This window comes from Rana temporaria, chromosome 8, assembly GCF_905171775.1.
Source record: "Rana temporaria chromosome 8, aRanTem1.1, whole genome shotgun sequence".
Lineage (NCBI taxonomy): Eukaryota > Metazoa > Chordata > Amphibia > Anura > Ranidae > Rana > Rana temporaria.
In genome coordinates, this window is record NC_053496.1 from 176719125 (window position 1) to 176737122 (window position 17998).

Here is a 17998-nt window from a genome sequence, read left to right on the forward strand (position 1 = left end):
ACCTCCCCTTTTAAGAGCCCAGCCGTGGGTCGTGAGCTCCATGACTGCGCCCGTGATCGCCGCCGGTGTCCCGCGATCAGAGTCACAGAGCTGAAGAACGGGGAGAGGTGGGTGTAAACAAACCTTTCCCCCTTCTTCCTATTGAGTGTCACTGATCGTCTGTTCCCTGTCATAGGGAACGACGATCAGTGATGTTACATGCCAAGCCACGCCCCCACACAGTAAGAATAACTCCCTTAGGTTTCACTTAACCCCTTCAGGTTAACCCCTTCACTGCCAGTGTCATTTTCACAGTAATCAGTGCATTTTTATAGCACTGTTTGCTGTAAAAACAATAATGGTCCCAAAATGGTGTCAAAAGTGTCCGCCATAATGTCGCAGTCACGGAAAAAAAAAAAAACGCTCATTGCCGCCATTACTAGTAAAAATAAAAATATTAATAAAAATGCCATAAAACTATCCCCTATTTTGTAGACGCTATAACTTTTGCGCAAACCAATTAATAAATGCTTATTGCGATTTTTATTACCAAAACATATAGAAGAATGCGTATCGGCCTAAACTGAGGAAAAAAATATTTTTTTTATATATATTTTGGGGATATGTATTATAGCAAAAAGTAAAAAATAATGATTTTTTTTCAAAATTATTTTTGTTTATAGCGCAAAAAATAAAAACAGCAGAGGTGATCAAATGCCACCAAAAGAAAGCTCTATTTGTGGGAAAAAAAGGACGCCAATTTTGTTTGGGTACAACATCGCACGACCGCGCAATTGTCAGTTAAAGTGACGCAGTGCCGAATCGCAAAAAGGGGCCTGGTTCTTTAGCTGCATATTGGTCCAGGGGTTAAGTGGTTAAAAAAAGGAAAGAAATTGTATGAAGATAGAGGATTTCACAAAGAGGCTACTTTTGCACCACACTGTAGGTGGGCAGATTTGACAATATGTGGACAACTGGTTTTCTTTTCAATATGTTTTATTTTTGGCATAAAAAGAAGATAAAAGTGTACAAATACACTATAGTGTCAAAAGTATTGGGCCCCCGGGCCACTAGTTAAGCACCCCTGCTTTACATCGCACATGAACTTTAATGGCATGCCAGTCTTAGTCCGTAGGGTTCAATATTGAGTTGGCCCTTAATGAAATCTATGCATTAAAGCGGTGGTTCACCCACAATAACAACATTCTAGCATTAAATTAAGCATAGTAGCGCGAGCTACAGTATGCCTTTATTTATTTTTTTAGCCCCGTACTCACTGTGCAATCCTATAGTGAAGATTCAGACTCCCCGCGGGGAATGGGCGTTCCTATCCAGAGGGAAGATGATTGACGGCCAGCTCTGGCACGTCACGCTCCCCGAAGATAGCCGGAGTAGGTCTCGGCTCTTCACGGCGCTATACGGCGCCTGCGCACAGACTATGCGCAGGCGCCGTGAAGAGCCAAGTCCTATTTCGGCTATTTCCGGAGAAGCGTGACGCGCCAGAGCCGGCCGTCAATCACCTTCCCTCTGGATAGGAACGCCCATTCCCCGCGGGGAGTCGGAATCTTCACTATAGGATTACACAGTGAGCACGGGGCAAAAAAAATAAATAAAGGCATACTGTAGCTCGCGCTACTATGCCTAATTTAATGCTAGAAAAAAAAAAAAATTTATAGGGCGAACCCCCTCTTTAAGGTGAAAAAACATCTGGTGTTGCCAGTACTAAAGTAATAAAAAGTAATATATATTGTAAATTATTATAAGAATATTATATTATAATATAGAACGAAATAAAGAAAGTTAGTGCAAATAATGACAGTAAAGAAAGTAATAAAGAAAATAAAAAAGGTTTTCTTGATGGACTTAGCCTTTAAAGGAACACTAAAGGCAAAAATGTTTTTTAAAAAAAAATAACAAACATGTTATACTTACCTCCACTGTGCAGCTCGTTTTGCACAGTGTCCCCGAACCCTGTCTTCTGGGGTCTCTTGGGGGCTGTCTCTGGTCCTTCCCGCAAGAGCTTTCCACCTTCATGCGAGCGAGCGAGCATGGTGGAAAGCTTTTGCGAGTGCTCCCGTGATACAGCGACGGGCATAGCTGTATCACTCGGCCCCACCCCCCCCGGCGCGCTGCATCATCGGATGTGATTGACAGCAGCGCAAGCCAATGGCTGCGCTGCTATCAATCCGTCCAGCCTAGCCAATCAATTGCCAGGCTGGGAACCGAAGAGGATCACAGGGACGCACGTGGGACTTTCGAGGGGTGAGGTAAGTAAAACGTGGGTTTGGGGGGGGCTGGTACCATCGGATGTTTTTTCACCTTAATGCATAGGATGCATTAAGGTGAAGAAACATTTACCTTTACAACCCCTTTAAGCATCTAGCTCACTGAAGTTGCACTTTAAGCAATGTTGGCTGCAATTTTTATATCCACAAGAAAAAGAACCTAGGTGTTGTCTGTGGAACGCACAAACAGGAAGTGATGTACATTAAAACAGGAAGTTCCGGGTGAGAGGTGAGTCGGGAGGAAGTAGAGAGGAGACATTGCTGGAACTGGCAGCAGAGGAGGTAATAAGATATTATTTTATATTTACACCCAGTAACCCCCCCCATCATGTCCGTCCTCTTCCTCCATATTCTTTTATCTCCAGTATTTCGTTGCACACAGATATACTTAGAAGAAAGGATCAGATAGTTGCAGCTCTTGTTGTTCATTGGAAATGTTACACACAAGAAAATAAGTAAAGCCTAGTGCACGCTATTCGAAACTCGAAGAACGATCCTATGTTTTTTTCCTGTTTCCTCTCCCTATGTTTGAAAAAGGATAATGCCGTTAATGGTATGAAAATTCTCGAATGACGGAGGACGACCTCCCACCTCCGTAGCCTCAGTCTATGTCCAGTCTGTGGTCACACTTTGTTTCCGATCATGCACGGACTTACTCGTTTGATTCTTATAGGATGATCACTGTACTAACTAAATTAAATTTGGATATTATAATAACTAACGAGAAAAATTTTCCAACATGTCCCTTCGGAAACTTTCACCTGAACAGTCCATGTTGGCTCTCCAAAGCAGTGACGGAACATCGAAGGGTGATTCTGAATACAGGTGTTTTCATCCGATTTTTTTTGTGATGTCCTAATGCAGAGTATAAGATTTCCTATCATCTGTGCCCAGTCTTGCCACACAGATTTAATCCAGCTCTGAGCAATCCTCTTTTATTGTTCAGTGAAAATTAACAGACTTTCAGATAAAAACCTGTCTAAATACAAAGTCCTTTCCTCTCTCCTTGCTTTGAGTGACAGGTTATTTACATATCTAGCTTGGACATGTTTATCATATGTTATGTTATGTTTATCATAATATGAGGTGATCCACAGGTCATTGTATATTACCAGGATGTGTTATGTGGGGGAGGGGTGGATTTCTCACTTTTTATACTGTGGATCACCTCATATTATGACTGGGCACAGATGATAGGAAATCTTATACTCTACATTGTGACATCAAAAAAATAATAATAATAATAATTTTGGGTTTACATCCACTTTAAGGATGAGCTGAACATACCTGGGGTCAGCTTGAGGTCGGGTTCACAAAACACGAGACATGTTTGGGTGACGATTGTGAACTCCACTAAAGTGAGAGAGCTGATCACATTGTCCTACAATGTAGGAGACGGGCAACTCCTGCTGGAGCTCCTGCTATTGTGTGAAGGTGTCCTGTGTTTGTACTTATGATAATGTATAATCTACTGTGTGCAGCTTGGTGACAACAAGTCTGGCCTGTAGTGAAATCCTGACGGGCACTGTGTCACATCGGCTGCTCTAAGGGATTAGTTAATTAGCTCATGTTAATTAGGTTCCTGGTTACAGGTGTATTGGTAGAATAATATGAGCAGAAGGGGGAAACCCCCTCCTCCTTCACTGTATATAAGACTTGTATTTTGGTTCTAATAAACAGTTCATGTTCAGCAATAAAGCAAGTATTGTCTTGTTTGTAGTTGTCAGTGGTTGGTATATCTAGATTCAGACTGGGAGGAAGTGGTATATGATGAAAGCACTTAAGCGGAGTGTGGGACGTTTCGTTACAATCAGGGGTCTCCAAACTTTCTAAACAAAGGGGCAGTTTACTGTCCATCGAGCATTAGGAGGGTCAGTCTGAGGCCATTGGGAGTGGATATTGTTCTGGCGATAGTGGCCTATCGGTGGTGTCAGTGGGCGGAATAGCACCCCATTGTTAGTGTCAGTGGGAGGAATAGTGCCCCATTGTTGGTGTCAGTAGCAGAAATGATGCCCCCATTGTTGGTGTCAGTGGAAGGAATAAAGCCCCATTATTGGTGCTAGTAGCAAGAATTATGCCCCATTGTTGGTGTCAGCGGGAGGAATAATGTCTTGTATTAGTGGACCTATGCCAGTGATGGTGAACCTTGGCACCCCAGATGTGTTGGAACTAAATTTCCCATGATGCTCAACTACACTGGAGAGTGCGTGAGCATCATGGGAAATGTAGTTCCAAAATCTGGGGTGCCAAGGTTCGCCATCACTGACCTAGGCTAATAGGCAAGGGATTTCCAAACAAATGATCACTTCTACAGGAAGCGGAAGAAGCCCCCCTTCCATGTGTCGCCTTTACCCGGCTCTCCTGTGCAATTGGGGAGCCCTGTACCACCGCCAATTGGATCCCCAGTGCACTCTAAGGGGAAGAAGGTACATCTGTACCCCTCTGTGAGGCAAGCAATGAGGATGTAGTCATTTACAGTTTCAGTTTGATGTTTACAAGCCGTTACCAATTTGTAAAGCATTTGGTTAAACCGACCTCACGTGGCGAATCCGCCGCAGAGATAACCATTATCCTAAACCAGACAGTCGACTGAAGACTAGGATATGTGGGTTATGGCAGCTATCTGCTACCATAACAGAGATATCCTGCTTCAAAGTGCCAACCTATATAGTTGTGCGGCGTCCAAACTCACATCTTATTCAGTTTGAGGTTGAAGCTAATCAGGGAAATCTCTCCAACTAGAACTCAGCCAAAGAAAACCTCAGTAAAGGATCTATTGCTTCTCCAGTTGATCTAAACCTAAAATAAAAAGTTTTGGTTAGACTTGTGCTTTTTAGTCAAATTCCTAAATGAGGCCTGTAATATAGAATATGGTGCATGTCGGAACTTTGTGCAGACATTATTCATCCCAGTACAGTCCAGATAATTCTCAGTTTATTATCTGTCTACAGAGAGAAGAGTCCCGTATAGATCACATGAGCTCATAAAGAGGAATGGACAAAGATCAAAGTCACATGACTGAGAGGATATTGAACCTCACCCTGGAGATCATCTACCTGCTGACCGGAGAGGTGAGGAGGATTCTGGGAGGTCACATGACATCACTCTTATCTCTATTAATAAAACACAGACCTGACCGGAGAGGTGAGGAGGATTCTGTGAATCTTTAATAATAATTGTTACTTTCTCTCTTCACACAGGATTATAAAGTAGTGAAGAAAACATCTGGAGATCCATTAACACCCAGCAGCCGTATTCTCAGGACATCACCCATCACAGTGCCTCCATCTCACTGCCTGACAACAGAGATAACCAGAGCCAAGAAGATTCTAGAAGTCATCAAGAAGATCACTGAGCTGCTGACAGGAGAGGTGAGCGGTGCCGGGAATTCTGGGACATTATCCAGTAACAGACAAGGGATGTGTCTGGATGGTGACTGTATCATTGTGTGTGTCAGGTTCCTATAAGGTGTCAGGATGTCACTGTCTATTTCTCCATGGAGGAGTGGGAGTATTTAGAAGGACACAAGGATCTCTACAAGGATGTCATGATGGAGAATCAGCCGCCCCTCACATCACCGGGTAAGAGGAGACTTTATTGTAAAGGAGAGAGCAGTACGGAGGCTCCACCTAGATCCCCCATCATCTGATAAACACATAGAAACAATGTATTCAGTCAGTGTGTGTGTTTCCTACAGATGGATCCAGTAATGGGAACCCACCAGAGAGATGTCCTTGTCCTCTGTATTCCCGGGATTCCACACAGGAAGGTCACACCATCCCTCACCATCATCAGGTAGGTGGGACTGAGCATGTAGGCCTAATAAGTTATTTAAACTTTAATATAACAGTTTTCTATGTAATCTAATTTTCTTACTTCAAATCTATATTATCTTATTTTGGAGTTTAGGTTGAAGAACTAAAAGACATCAAAGTTGAGGTTAAAGGGGAAGAAGAAGAGAGGTTGGTGAGTGGAGATCAGCAGTCTATGGATGAGGGGGAGATGATTAAGAAAGGTGAACAGGAGGAATCTTCTCTTTATATCAACAAACGTAAGTAAGAAAAAACCCTAAACGCATGAACAGTTAACATTAAGTATAAAGTTTGTTAAACTGTTGTCAGGGTATTTTATACGGAATATTAAACAGTATTATATTTAGGGGATAAGTAAGAATCTATGATTTAGGAGATTTCCACGTAGTTCCACAAATCAACCACGCAACCCAAATTCTGACACTGTTAAATTAGTTTAAAAAAAAAAAATCACATGTCCATCAAATTCACCCACCCAAAATATTGACATTTGATCCATGGGAAGAGATCCCAAAAGGTTATCGGAGATCTCCTTAGGTTAACCGTCTACAATAATCTTTCCTACAAATGTTATTGGCCATTTCTAAATATTGTATTTAGAAACCTTGATACTGTACACCATATGAAAGGTCCATCTCCATTCCTTAATATAACGTCATGTTCCCAACAAATGAGGAGGAGATACTGAGATTGCAGGCTTGGCTGGCTTAAATCAGGTTTGGTCTCCACCCAGAGACTGGGCACATTAATCACCTTGCAGGTGGACAGACAGACATGGAAAAGGCCATATGAAAGGTCCATCTCCATTCCTCAATATAACTTCATGTTCCCAACAAATGAGGAGGAGATACTGTACACCATATGAAAGGTCCATCTCCATTCCTCAATATAACGTCATGTTTCCAACAAATCAGGAGGAGATACTGTACACCATATGAAAGGTCCATCTCCATTCCTCAATATAACGTCATGTTCCCAACAAATGAGGAGGAGATACTGTACACCATATGAAAGGTCCATCTCCATTCCTCAATATAATGTCATGTTCCCAACAAATAAGGAGGAGATACTGAGATTGCAGGCTTGGCTGGCTTAAATCAGGTTTGGTCTCCACCCAGAGACTGGCCACATGAATCACCTTGCAGGTGGACAGACAGACATGGAGAGGTCCATCTCCATTCCTCTATATAACGTCATGTTCCCAACAAATGAGGAGGAGATACTGTACATCATATAAAAGATCCATCTCCATTCCTCAATATAATGTCATGTTCCCAACAAATGAGGAGGAGATACTGTACACCATATGAAAGGTCCATCTCCATACCTCAATACAGTGGAACCTCGGATTGTGAGTAACGCAGTTAACAAGCGTTTCGCAATATGAGCATTGTATTTAAAAATAACTGACTCCACTGTATAACATCATATTCCTATGTCCTATGTTCTTTGGTACATTGTCATGTTTTTTGTTTAAAGAATTGAGGTGAGGGAAGATCCATCTGTATTCTCACACTATGCAAACACCGTTGCCAAATAATATACCAAGTTTCATTAAAACGGTTGGGTTGTAGACCAACATATATGGCTCATCAAAGCAAGGCATGAGGAATACTTGTAACGTTTATTCAAAAATGTATTCCCATCAGGTGGACACTACGTCTGGAATACCTCAGAAGGACATATGATGTTATCTCCAGATTATAATGCAGAAGATAACGGGATTGCACAATATTCTCCAGGAGGAAATCCCGTTACCCAAAGCACACCTCACAGGCCTTACTATCCGGAGAGAATAATCAATCCTGCCAATGTTGAGGAATCTGCTATTCAATCACATGCTGGCAATCCAGACATCCTCCTGAGAGCTCACATTGTGGATAAACCAACATGTCCATCTAATCCCCAAAAATCTTCTTTAAGCCAAGAAGGCACTCACACAGGAGTGAGTTCATTATCATGTACAGCGTGCGGGAAATCTTTCAGTGAAAACAGAGCACTTCTTAGACACCAGAAAACTCACAGATCTGAGCGTCCTTTCTTATGTTCACAGTGCGGAAAATGTTTTATTGAGAAAGCACACCTCCTTATACACCAGAGGATTCACACAGGCGAGCGTCGCTATTCGTGTTCCGAGTGCGGGAAAAGTTTCATTCAGAGAGGAGGCCTCTTTAAGCACCAGCGCAGTCACACGGGTGAGCGCCCCTATCCCTGTACAGAGTGCGAGAAATGTTTCATTCAGAAAGAAGACCTTCTAAAACACCAGAGGATTCACACAGGTGAGCGCCCTTATTCGTGTTCGGAGTGCGGAAAGTGCTTCAACCTGAAGGGAAACCTTCGCAAACACCAGAAAATTCACAACGGCGAGCGCCCCTTTTCTTGTTCAGTGTGCGGGAAATGTTTCATTCGGAACACATCGCTTGTTAGACACCAGAAGATTCACACGGGCGAGCGTCCTTATTCGTGTTCAGAGTGCGGGAAATGTTTCATTCAGGAGGGAGAACTTATTATACACCAAAGAATTCACACGGGGGAGCGTCCTTTCTTTTGTTTCGAGTGCGGGAAATGTTTTGGCTATAGACAAGCACTTAGTAGACACCAGAGAATTCACACAGGCTAAGTTCGGTATATTGAGGGCATTACAAACATTTATTGAAGTTTTTTCGGCCTGTGTGGATTCAATTATAACAATATGGTTCTCTAAACAAAGAGTTGTGACTTGATCCCACGCTCACATTGGCGGCATCATAGAACTAACAAATATGGAAATTGAAGTGCCAGGCCACTGCTAAGAGGTCCGAATGCTACTTTCTTCCGCTAAACGTCAGAGGGACAATCCAAAGAGTAACCAACGCGTTTCTGCGTCCAAAAACACTCCCTTCGTCAGGGCTTAATTGAAAACAGTGTGAATGGGCTGGAAGTCAACTGGACTTTTTATTACCAGACAAATAAAATTACATACAGTGGATATAAAAAGTCTGCACACCCCTGTTAAAATGTCAGGTTACCGTGATGTAAAAAAATGAGACAAAGATAAATAATTTTAGAACTTTTTCCACCTTTTAATGTGACCTACAAACTGTACAACTCAATGCAAAAACAAACTGAAATTTTTTAGGGAGGTAAAGTAAAAAGAAAATAATGTGGTTGCATAAGTGTGCACGCCCTTATAACTGGGGATGTAGATGTGTTCAGAATTAAGCAATCACGTTCAAACTGACGTTAACTAGAAGTCAGTACAGACCTGCCATCATTTAGACCCCTTTCACATTGGGGCGTTTTTTCAGGCGCTTTAGCGTTAAAAAAAAAAGCGCCTGAAAGAAGCCTCACCTTCAAACCCAATGTGAAAGCCTGAATGTTTTTACGCTGAGGCACTGCGCTGGCAGGGCGTCAAAAAAAAGTCCTGCAAGCTGCTCCTTTGCAGCGCTTTAGGAGTGGTGAATACACCGCTCCTAAAGCGCCCCTTCCCATTGAAATCAATGCAAAGCACCTGCAGAGCGCCTTGGCAGCGGCGTTTTGTGGGTGCTTTTAACCCTTTTATTCGGGCACTAGCTGGTGTTAAAAGTGCCCCGCTATCGCTCGAAAACGCGGCGATTTACCAGCGTTTTTTGGGCACTGGCAGTGTGAAAGGGCTCTTAAAGCAATCAGGCTTTCACATTAGGATTGCAGATAAGGCTTCTTTCAGGTGCTTTTTTTTAGCGCTAAAGCGTCGGAAAAATGACCCAGTGTGAAAGTGTCTTATTTTCTTGATCATACATCACGGGACACAGAGCCTTAATTACTTAATGGGTTATGTAGTCACCACTGGTGATTGGATACTGGCAAACCCAATTAAAATTGAGTTCCTCCCCTATATAACCCCTCCCAAATGGAGAGTACCTCAGTTTTTTCACCAGTGTTAAGGTGGTTGGTCACGTTCAACATGTGATAAGAAGAAAAATGCTCTTTTGATGGTCTGGCTGCAGAGACCCAAGAGCTATAACCGGATCCATTCCTCTGGCTGATATCAAAGGCCTAAGATGGTTGGTACCCGTGTCTTGTGTTGAGAAAAATCGAGGTTTGCCTGTAATGTCTCTCTGTGGAGGTCTGGGCTCTGGGATCCAGACTTTGGTGTACTAATACATACGCGGCACAAAAAGTCTCTGGCAGAGTCTTCTACATGTCCAGGTATGAGTTTTTTTTTCTAATAAAACCCTTTGTAAACCTGAAGGTTGGCACAACTTGCCCGCCGTGATGGGTGAAAGCTGGAAACTACTGTTGGTCGCTTTCCTGCGGCGTGGATCAGGTAAGCAGAAGATAATTTTTCATTTATGTATTATCTTCTTGGAGTAGGATGTCTTTCCTGGTTTTTACCACTGGAGGGAGTAAGTGCAACCGTCAATATCACGGCGCTATTCAGCCGCTAGAGGTTGAGAAAGGGCTAAAACCATCGCAAAGCGCCTCTGCAGAGACCCTTTGCCAGCTGTATAGCCTCGGTGCCCATTGATTTCAATGGGCAGGAGCGGTATACACACCGCTCCAAAGATGCGGCTAGCGGGACTTTTTTTTACCGTCCTGCTAACATAGCGCTCCAGTGTGAAAGCCCTCAGAGATTTCACACTGGAGAAACAGCAGCAGCTGTTTAGGGTCGGTTTGCAGGCGCTACTTTTAGGCTTCTTTCAGACACTTTAGAGGCTCCTTTTTTAGCGCTAAAGCACCTGGAAAAATTCCCCAGTGTGAAAGGGGTCTTATTTTCCTTAAAAGATGCTCAAAGAAACTTTATCATTAGACCCCTGTCCTACTGGGGCGTTTTTCAGGCGCTTTAGCGCTAAAAAAAACGCCTCAAAGAAGCCTCATCTGTAATCCCAATGTGAAAGCCATAGTGCTTTAAGAGCCCTTTCACACTGCCAGTGCCCGAAAAACGCTGCTGAAACTTGATGAGAAGAATGTCACATTGGTGATAAATGGGAAGAATGTCCCTTTACATTGGTGGTCAATGTGATCCTTACATTGGGTAATATGTAGAAGAATGTCCCCTTGTAACTGCCATGAGAGCTTTTGCCCGGGAAAACCGGCCGTGTGTATCACAGTTTTCCCGACAGGAAAACTGCCGGGAAAAAAAGAGAACCAGCTCTCTTTTTTCCCGTCTGGATTCCCGGCAGTTTGTAACCTGGCAGTTTTCCAATGGGAAACACTGCAACGGAGCATACACACGGCCGGGATTCCCGACCAAAGCTCTCATGGCAGCTTTCCTGTTGGGAAATCCAGTCGTGTGTAGGGGAAAAATAGAGCAGGTTCTCGGTTTTCCCGGTGGTAAAACCCGTACGTGTGTACGAGGCTTCAGAAGAATGTTTCCTTACGTGGGTGGCCAGAATGCCCCTTGCATTGATGATCATTGGTAAGAATGTGCTCTTACATAGATGGCCAGTGGAAGTATGTCCCATGCATGGGTGGTCAGTGGGAGGAATGTCCCCTTACATTGATGACCAGTGGGAAGAATGTTTCCTTACATGGATGGCCATTGGGGAAAATGTTCCCCTACACTGGTGACCAGTAGGAAGAATATGCCCATACGTTGGTGGCCAGAGCATAGGATATTCCTTATATTGGTGCTCGGTGGAAAGAATGCCCACTTTTAGACAGCTGTAAAAATTTATGGTGCTAGTTGTTACGGGAACAGACATGCCAGTTGGTTGGTGTTTTTTTCCTTTCAGCAAGTTTGTGTGCGCCATTCATTGTGATTGAAAAAAATCTCGATCACTGGATACTGTTACCGACATTGAATGTACCGTATTTATCGCGGTATAACGCGCTCTGGCGTATACCGCGCACCCCCAATTTGGCCCCCAATCCTGTGGGAAAAAAAGATTTTTAGTTTTTTTGTACTTACAGTTTTGATGTCTTGCGCGGCGTCCATCTGCGGCCTCGTCGGGTCCGGCGTCCTTCTGCGGCTTCGGGTGTCCTCTTCGGCGGGTCCGGCGTCTGTCTTCGACGGGTCGGGTGTCCATCTTCGGCGGGTCGGGTGTCCATCTTCGGCGGGTCCGGTGTCCATCTTCGGCGGGTCCGGTGTCCATCTTCGGCGGGTCCGGTGTCCATCTTCGGCGGGTCGGCGTCCTTCTTCGGCGGGTCCGGCGTCCATCTTCGGCGGCGTCCTCTCGCTCGTTTCCCGCCACGACTTTGAATACTGCGCCCGCATATAGCGAGCGCAGTACACTCGTGAATCTTCGGGCAGGCTCGGGCGCCTCTCGCACTGACGTCCTGTACGCTCAGGACGTCAGTACGAGAGGCGCCGAGACTGGCCGAAGATTCACGAGTGTACTGCGCTCGCTATATGCGGGCGCAGTATTCAAACTCATGGCGGGAAAGCGGGTATCGGCGTATATCGCGCACCCACGATTTTGCCCTGATTTTCAGGGCAAAATAGTGCGCGGTATACGCCGATAAATACGGTACATTTTTTTTTTTATTTATTAAAGGACTTGCAAAAAGTGTGATATCTTTATTTTTTATTTTTTTTGTCAATGAGTAGAGGTAAGGTGAACTCCTTACTCATCTTTGTGTGTGTGTGTGTGGGGTGGGATCGGGGGGGCCCTCCTCATTTTTAAAGAAGGCTTTCAGATTCCGATAATGTCCCCCTGCCTGCAGACCCCCACAACCACCGGGCCTGGGTTGTGGGGAAGAGGCCCATGTCTACATCAACATGGGAACAAGCTCCTTTGCCAGAGGGGTTCCATGGAATTTGGGAGTTTTTTTTCTTCTTCTTCTTTACATGGGGTCCTCGTTAAAGTATTTTCCAGAATTGAAGGGTCTGCTATAGAATTTGGAGGGGACCTTACCCTTTCTTTTTCTTTTTTTTTTGGTGGGGTTGCTTCATTAACATCTATAGCCGACCCTCATCTAGGATAAGAATCTTGTATTGATGAATGGAATCCCTGGCGACTTTGTTTACAGACAGAAAGAAGTGTCCGAAGCTGTAAGCTGTTATTTACTTCCAATTTTCATAGCGTTTTTTTTTTTCTCTGTAAGGCAGGCCATACATTAACCAATTTTCTTTCCATCGACCATGGGTTGAAAATCGCTTGATTCCCTCATCAACACATTCAGTTGATGGAGGAATCTCTCCCGCTTTGCTATTGTATTGTCAGAGGGAGGTTTCCCCACCTTCAGAATACAATGATTATTGCTTCCAGCTATAGCATGAAAAAATCTGTAGATCGACTTCAGTACAACCAGCCTGCCCATAGAAGAATCAAAATCCGGTTCTGAACCCGCCAAATTTCGATCCATAACTGGCTTGAATGTCAGTGTTGCTATAATAGGTTGTTTACATCATACAGATGCACCAGTTGCGGCGGGGTCTGAATATACATCTACTGTATGTCCTGTAATATTGGGGGATGTCTAGCTCAGTAGTAGATGCGTTTTCAGTGAGTTCAACTTCAGTTGAAGGGCGTGGTAGCCAACTTTTATTGAACGTAACAGAAATGAAAGTTCATACTGTACATGCATGGGTTGCCTACACCGGGGTTCTTCTCACAAAAATTACAACAAAAACGAAAATGCCAAGCCACCTGGCTCCTAAGGCTCACTCAGCCTGGGTCGCAGTACAGACCCACTCCTGGTCTCTAGGAAGGGGCTCTCCTGACGCTCCAGGTTTTTACACCCCTCCAAGACTCACTGTCCCCTCTGGTACCGAGTACTTTCTCTTCCAGTTGTCTCAGCTATGGTCTCCCCGACTCTCTCAGTCCACCAACCTGGAACCTCTCCCACATGGAGTGCCGTCTTAAGGTTATTGCCTGGGTTTTTAAACAGTAGCACACCTCCCTTTCCACCTTCTCTGAGCTATGCTCAGCTCTGCCTTATAATGGGTGTGTGCACCTGGACATACACACACAACCTGCAGAACTTCTGGAAAGGCCAGACACAAGAGTGGAGTCTCCATCCCTCCCAATGCTCTTTGAAGTCTTCAAGTTTCCAGCCCCAATCCAGACTTACAAAATCCAGAGAAAACTTGAAGCATAGTTTTCTCTGCTCACAAATCTTCTGCTGGAACTTCTCAAACTGCCTCTTTGAGAGTCTTGTGTCCATTTTACCCAAATTTTTACTGAGACAGGGGCTTTCACTCTCACAGTCCCAATTAAATTCACCAAGGCCTCATGCACACGGTCAAACAATGTGCACAGCCTAGGACCTGCTAATGCTGCATACAGTCACCCATTGAGATGCATTAGAATAGGCGGTTGTACGAGGTCATTCTTTAGGGGTTATATAAAAAGTACCCACAATGCCACTGATGTATGTTCTGAGCACAGATATTGTGCATTCAGCGCATGTATCGGTATCCATGTTGGTACTTCATGAAACCCCAGAGCATGATCTCCTTTTCAAATTAAATGTGAGGGTAGCGGGTCCCGGGAATGTCAGTACACAGGCTCTGCACGACCATGAGCCATACTATTGACTGACTTGCTACCTCTGTTGGAAGTCTATTCCACACATCAACTACTTCTTCAGTAAAATAATACTTTGTAATATTAGTCTTGTACATTCACATCAGTCCCTACCCTCAAGGAGCTTACAATAGGTCCCCTAACTCACATTCATACATACACATACTAGGGCCAATTATTTAGACGGGAGACAATTATCCTACCATTATGTCTTTGGAGTGTGGAATGAAACTGGAGTATCTGGAGGAAACCCGCACAGGCACAGGGAGAACATGCAAACTGCAGCCAGGTAGTGTCATGGTTGGGATTGAAACCAATGACTCTACTGCTGCTGGGTACAGTGCAGTAGGATAAATGGTTCTATATGTAGGATGTATCAGATCTATAAACCAGAGGCTCTGGATGGACAGTTGGATAAATGGTTCTATATTTAGGATGTATCAGATCTATAAACCAGAGGCTCTGGATGGACAGTTGGATAAATGGTTCTATATTTAGGATGTATCAGATCTATAAACCAGAGGCTCTGGATGGACAGTTGGATAAATGGTTCTATATTTAGGATGTATCTGGTCTACAAACCAGAGGCTCTGGATGGACAGTTGGATAAATGAGTGAGTGAGAAACTTGTATAGCGCAACACATGCAAACTGAATCGCCTCTGGGCGCTTAGTATCCATTTTTTACGTATAATTAGCCTACAGAATAGATGGGTTTTGAGTTTTTTCCTGAAGGCCTGGTGATCCACTTCCATGCAGATACTGGTTGGTAGATCTTTCCACAGTCTAGGTCCTTGGACTGCAAATCTTCGTTCTCCTTTGGACTTGTATCTGGCCTTAGGTATCTGGAGTAGTTTTTGATCGGTGGAACGAAAAACGCGATGGGGGTTGTGGCATTTTAATTTTTCGCTTTAATATTGTGGGGCACTTCCCTGAACACACTTATGTGTCAGACAAAGTGCCTTAAAGGTAATTCTGTATTTTACAGGTAACAGTGGAGGGATCTCAGGGAGGGAGAGATTGATTCCCATGTTTTTTTCCCAGTCACAAGTTGTGCCGCTGTATTTTGAACGACTTGTAGACGAGCGATTTGGTACTTTGGGAGTCCGAGGTAAAGGGCGTTGGCATAGTCGAGTCTGGAGTTGATTATCGTTCCCACTACGACTGCCGTGTCTTCTTTGGGGATAAAGGGAACGAGTCTACATAGCAGGCACAGCAGATGGTGAGATCCGCTGACTACCGAACTTATTTGTGAATCCATTGTCATATTTGAGTCAAAAGTGACTCCGAGACTTTTTACTTTGGTGCTTGGGACGATGGGTTGTCCCAGAATGAGTGGGGTAAATGGTTCTATATTTAGGATGTATCTGGTCTATAAACCAGAGGCTCTGGATGGACAGTAGGATAAATGGTTCAATATTTAGGATGTATCCGGTCTATAAACCAGAGGCTCTGGATGGACAGTTGGATAAATGGTTCTATATTTAGGATGTATCTGGTCTATAAACCAGAGGCTCTGGATGGACAGTTGGATAAATGGTTCTATATTTAGGATTTATCTGGTAAATAAACCAGAGGCTCTGGAAGTACAGTTCTTATTATAGCACTCTACATATATATTGTACGTTCAAATGAGTCTCTGCCCTCAAGGAGCTTACAATCTAAGGTCTGTAACTCACATTCATACACACATACTAGGGACAATTTAGACAGGAGCCAGTTAATTTACCAGCATGTCTGTGGAGTGCGGGAGGAAACCCATGCAGGTACGGGGAAAACAGGCAAAATGTATGCAGCTAGTGTCATGGTCGGGATACAAACCTTCGACCCCAGGACTACTAGGCAAAAGTGTCAACCACCTCGCCAGTGTGCTGTTTGGGTTTTATATATGCAACTAAAGGTATTTGAAAAACAGCGTCGGCTGCAGTCTAGATAAAATCTCCTGAAGGTTGTAATCTCCTGCGTTCTTCTGAGTGAGACACACAACAATCGGTGATCTGAGATACTGACAGGAAGTCATCATGAAGACAGGAAGTGATGTCAGGCACAGACAGGAAGTTCCGGGTGAGAGGTGAAGTGGGGAGGATGAGGAGGGAGAGACATTGCTGGAACTGGCAGCTGAGGAGGTGAATCTAGGAGAAAGGATCGGGAGGTTGGAGAAGTCGTACTTTCTAGAACAATTTACATCCAAGGTAACAAGTTTGGAGTAATCGAGGACAACACTTATAGGTACAAAGACGCAAGGTAAGTCGGAGAACGACGGATGATAACGATCACATTGTTACAGCAACATTTTTCTTTTGTTGTCATATTAGAGTAGTTTTTTTCTACTTTCTCACTGTTCAAGTAGGTGGATTTTTGCTTTCAGTAGTGCAGGTCGGCATTCTGGAGACATCCGTCATTTCCAGTCTCCTCGTATATATTGTTTTATCTTTGTAACCAGATATTTATTGGCCTGGTGATAACCCAAAACTGTTCATGCTGCTTTGAAACAAGTATTTATACTTAGCCAGTATTGTCCACGTAAGGCTCCATTCACACCTTAGCGTAGTGCAGCACCGCAGTTGTTTTTAGCTTCTTTTTATGGCTTATTTTTGGAGCGGCACCATTCATTTGCATGGGCCTAACCTCTGCTTCAAAAAAATATTCAAGAGAAGGCCATGTACCAAATTTTGGCACAAACGTGAATCTCTGGTTTACTTTCAGTGAGAGTCATAAGCAAGGTCTGCAAGAAGATAGAAGAAGCATTTCGAGGTGTCAGAACTATGGAGGAAATTATTCATCCCAGTACAATCCAAATAATTCTAATTTCTCTATAGCATGGTTTCTCAACCAGGGTTCCATGGAACCCTGGGGTTCCTCAAAGGGTGGCTAGGGTTTCCTTGAACAAGGAGCAATTTCTGCCTCTCAGATAAGTTCCCACTTATACCATTGATCTTTTTAGCTATATGTAAGAAGGTAATTCTTCCCAATAGCAATAGGAGGAAGGAGATGGACAGCCGCACTCCGAAATAACTTTTCAAAAAAGTTGTCTTTTATTTTCAAGCAGGAACATGCATAATCACCACAACCATAAACCAGGACAGCCGACTAGTTTCGCACTCTTGCTAGTGCTTAATCATGGCCATCTCCTTCCTCCTATTGCTACTGCTACGTGCATTACCAGCACCTTGGTAATCCGACCGTCCCTGATTGTCTATAGGGCTCACCTGGAGCGGTGAAAATCTTCTAATTCTTTCCAATGACCTCAAGTGCGAGGAACATTCTTCCCACTGACCATCACACTAATGTATCATGAGTTGTAGATATATGCCGCATACACAAGCTCGGAATTTCCGACAACAAATGTTCGACGGGAGCTTGTTGTCGGAAATTCCGACCATGTGTAGGCTCCATCGGAACATTTGCTGTCAGAATTTCCGACAACAAAAATTGGAGAGCTGGTTCTCAAATTTTCCGACAACAATATCCGTTCTCGTAAATTCCGATCGCGT

At 43.9% G+C, this 17998-nt stretch overlaps 2 protein-coding genes across 3 annotated transcripts in view; both read left to right on the forward strand.

Annotated features, from left to right (window-relative positions):
• Positions 1–9103, forward strand: part of LOC120910526 (zinc finger protein 850-like) — a 28565-nt gene extending 19462 nt beyond the window's left edge. The window contains exons 6-8 of the mRNA XM_040322283.1: positions 5465–5635; positions 6174–6315; positions 7726–9103. Coding sequence (XP_040178217.1) covers positions 5465–5635; positions 6174–6315; positions 7726–8696 — 1284 coding nt within the window. The 3' untranslated portion in view covers positions 8697–9103. The remainder of the gene's footprint in view (positions 1–5464; positions 5636–6173; positions 6316–7725) is intronic.
• The window catches only part of LOC120909991 (zinc finger protein 260-like), a 33212-nt gene that overhangs the window by 8938 nt on the left and 6276 nt on the right, over positions 1–17998 (forward strand). The window contains exon 1 of one of the 2 annotated variants that reach the window (XM_040321807.1): positions 16547–16748. The exons of the other annotated variant lie outside the window; for it this stretch is intronic. The gene's annotated coding sequence lies outside the window, so the exon portion shown is untranslated. Of the gene's footprint in view, positions 1–16546; positions 16749–17998 lie in introns of those variants that run through there. 2 annotated transcript variants of the gene reach the window in all.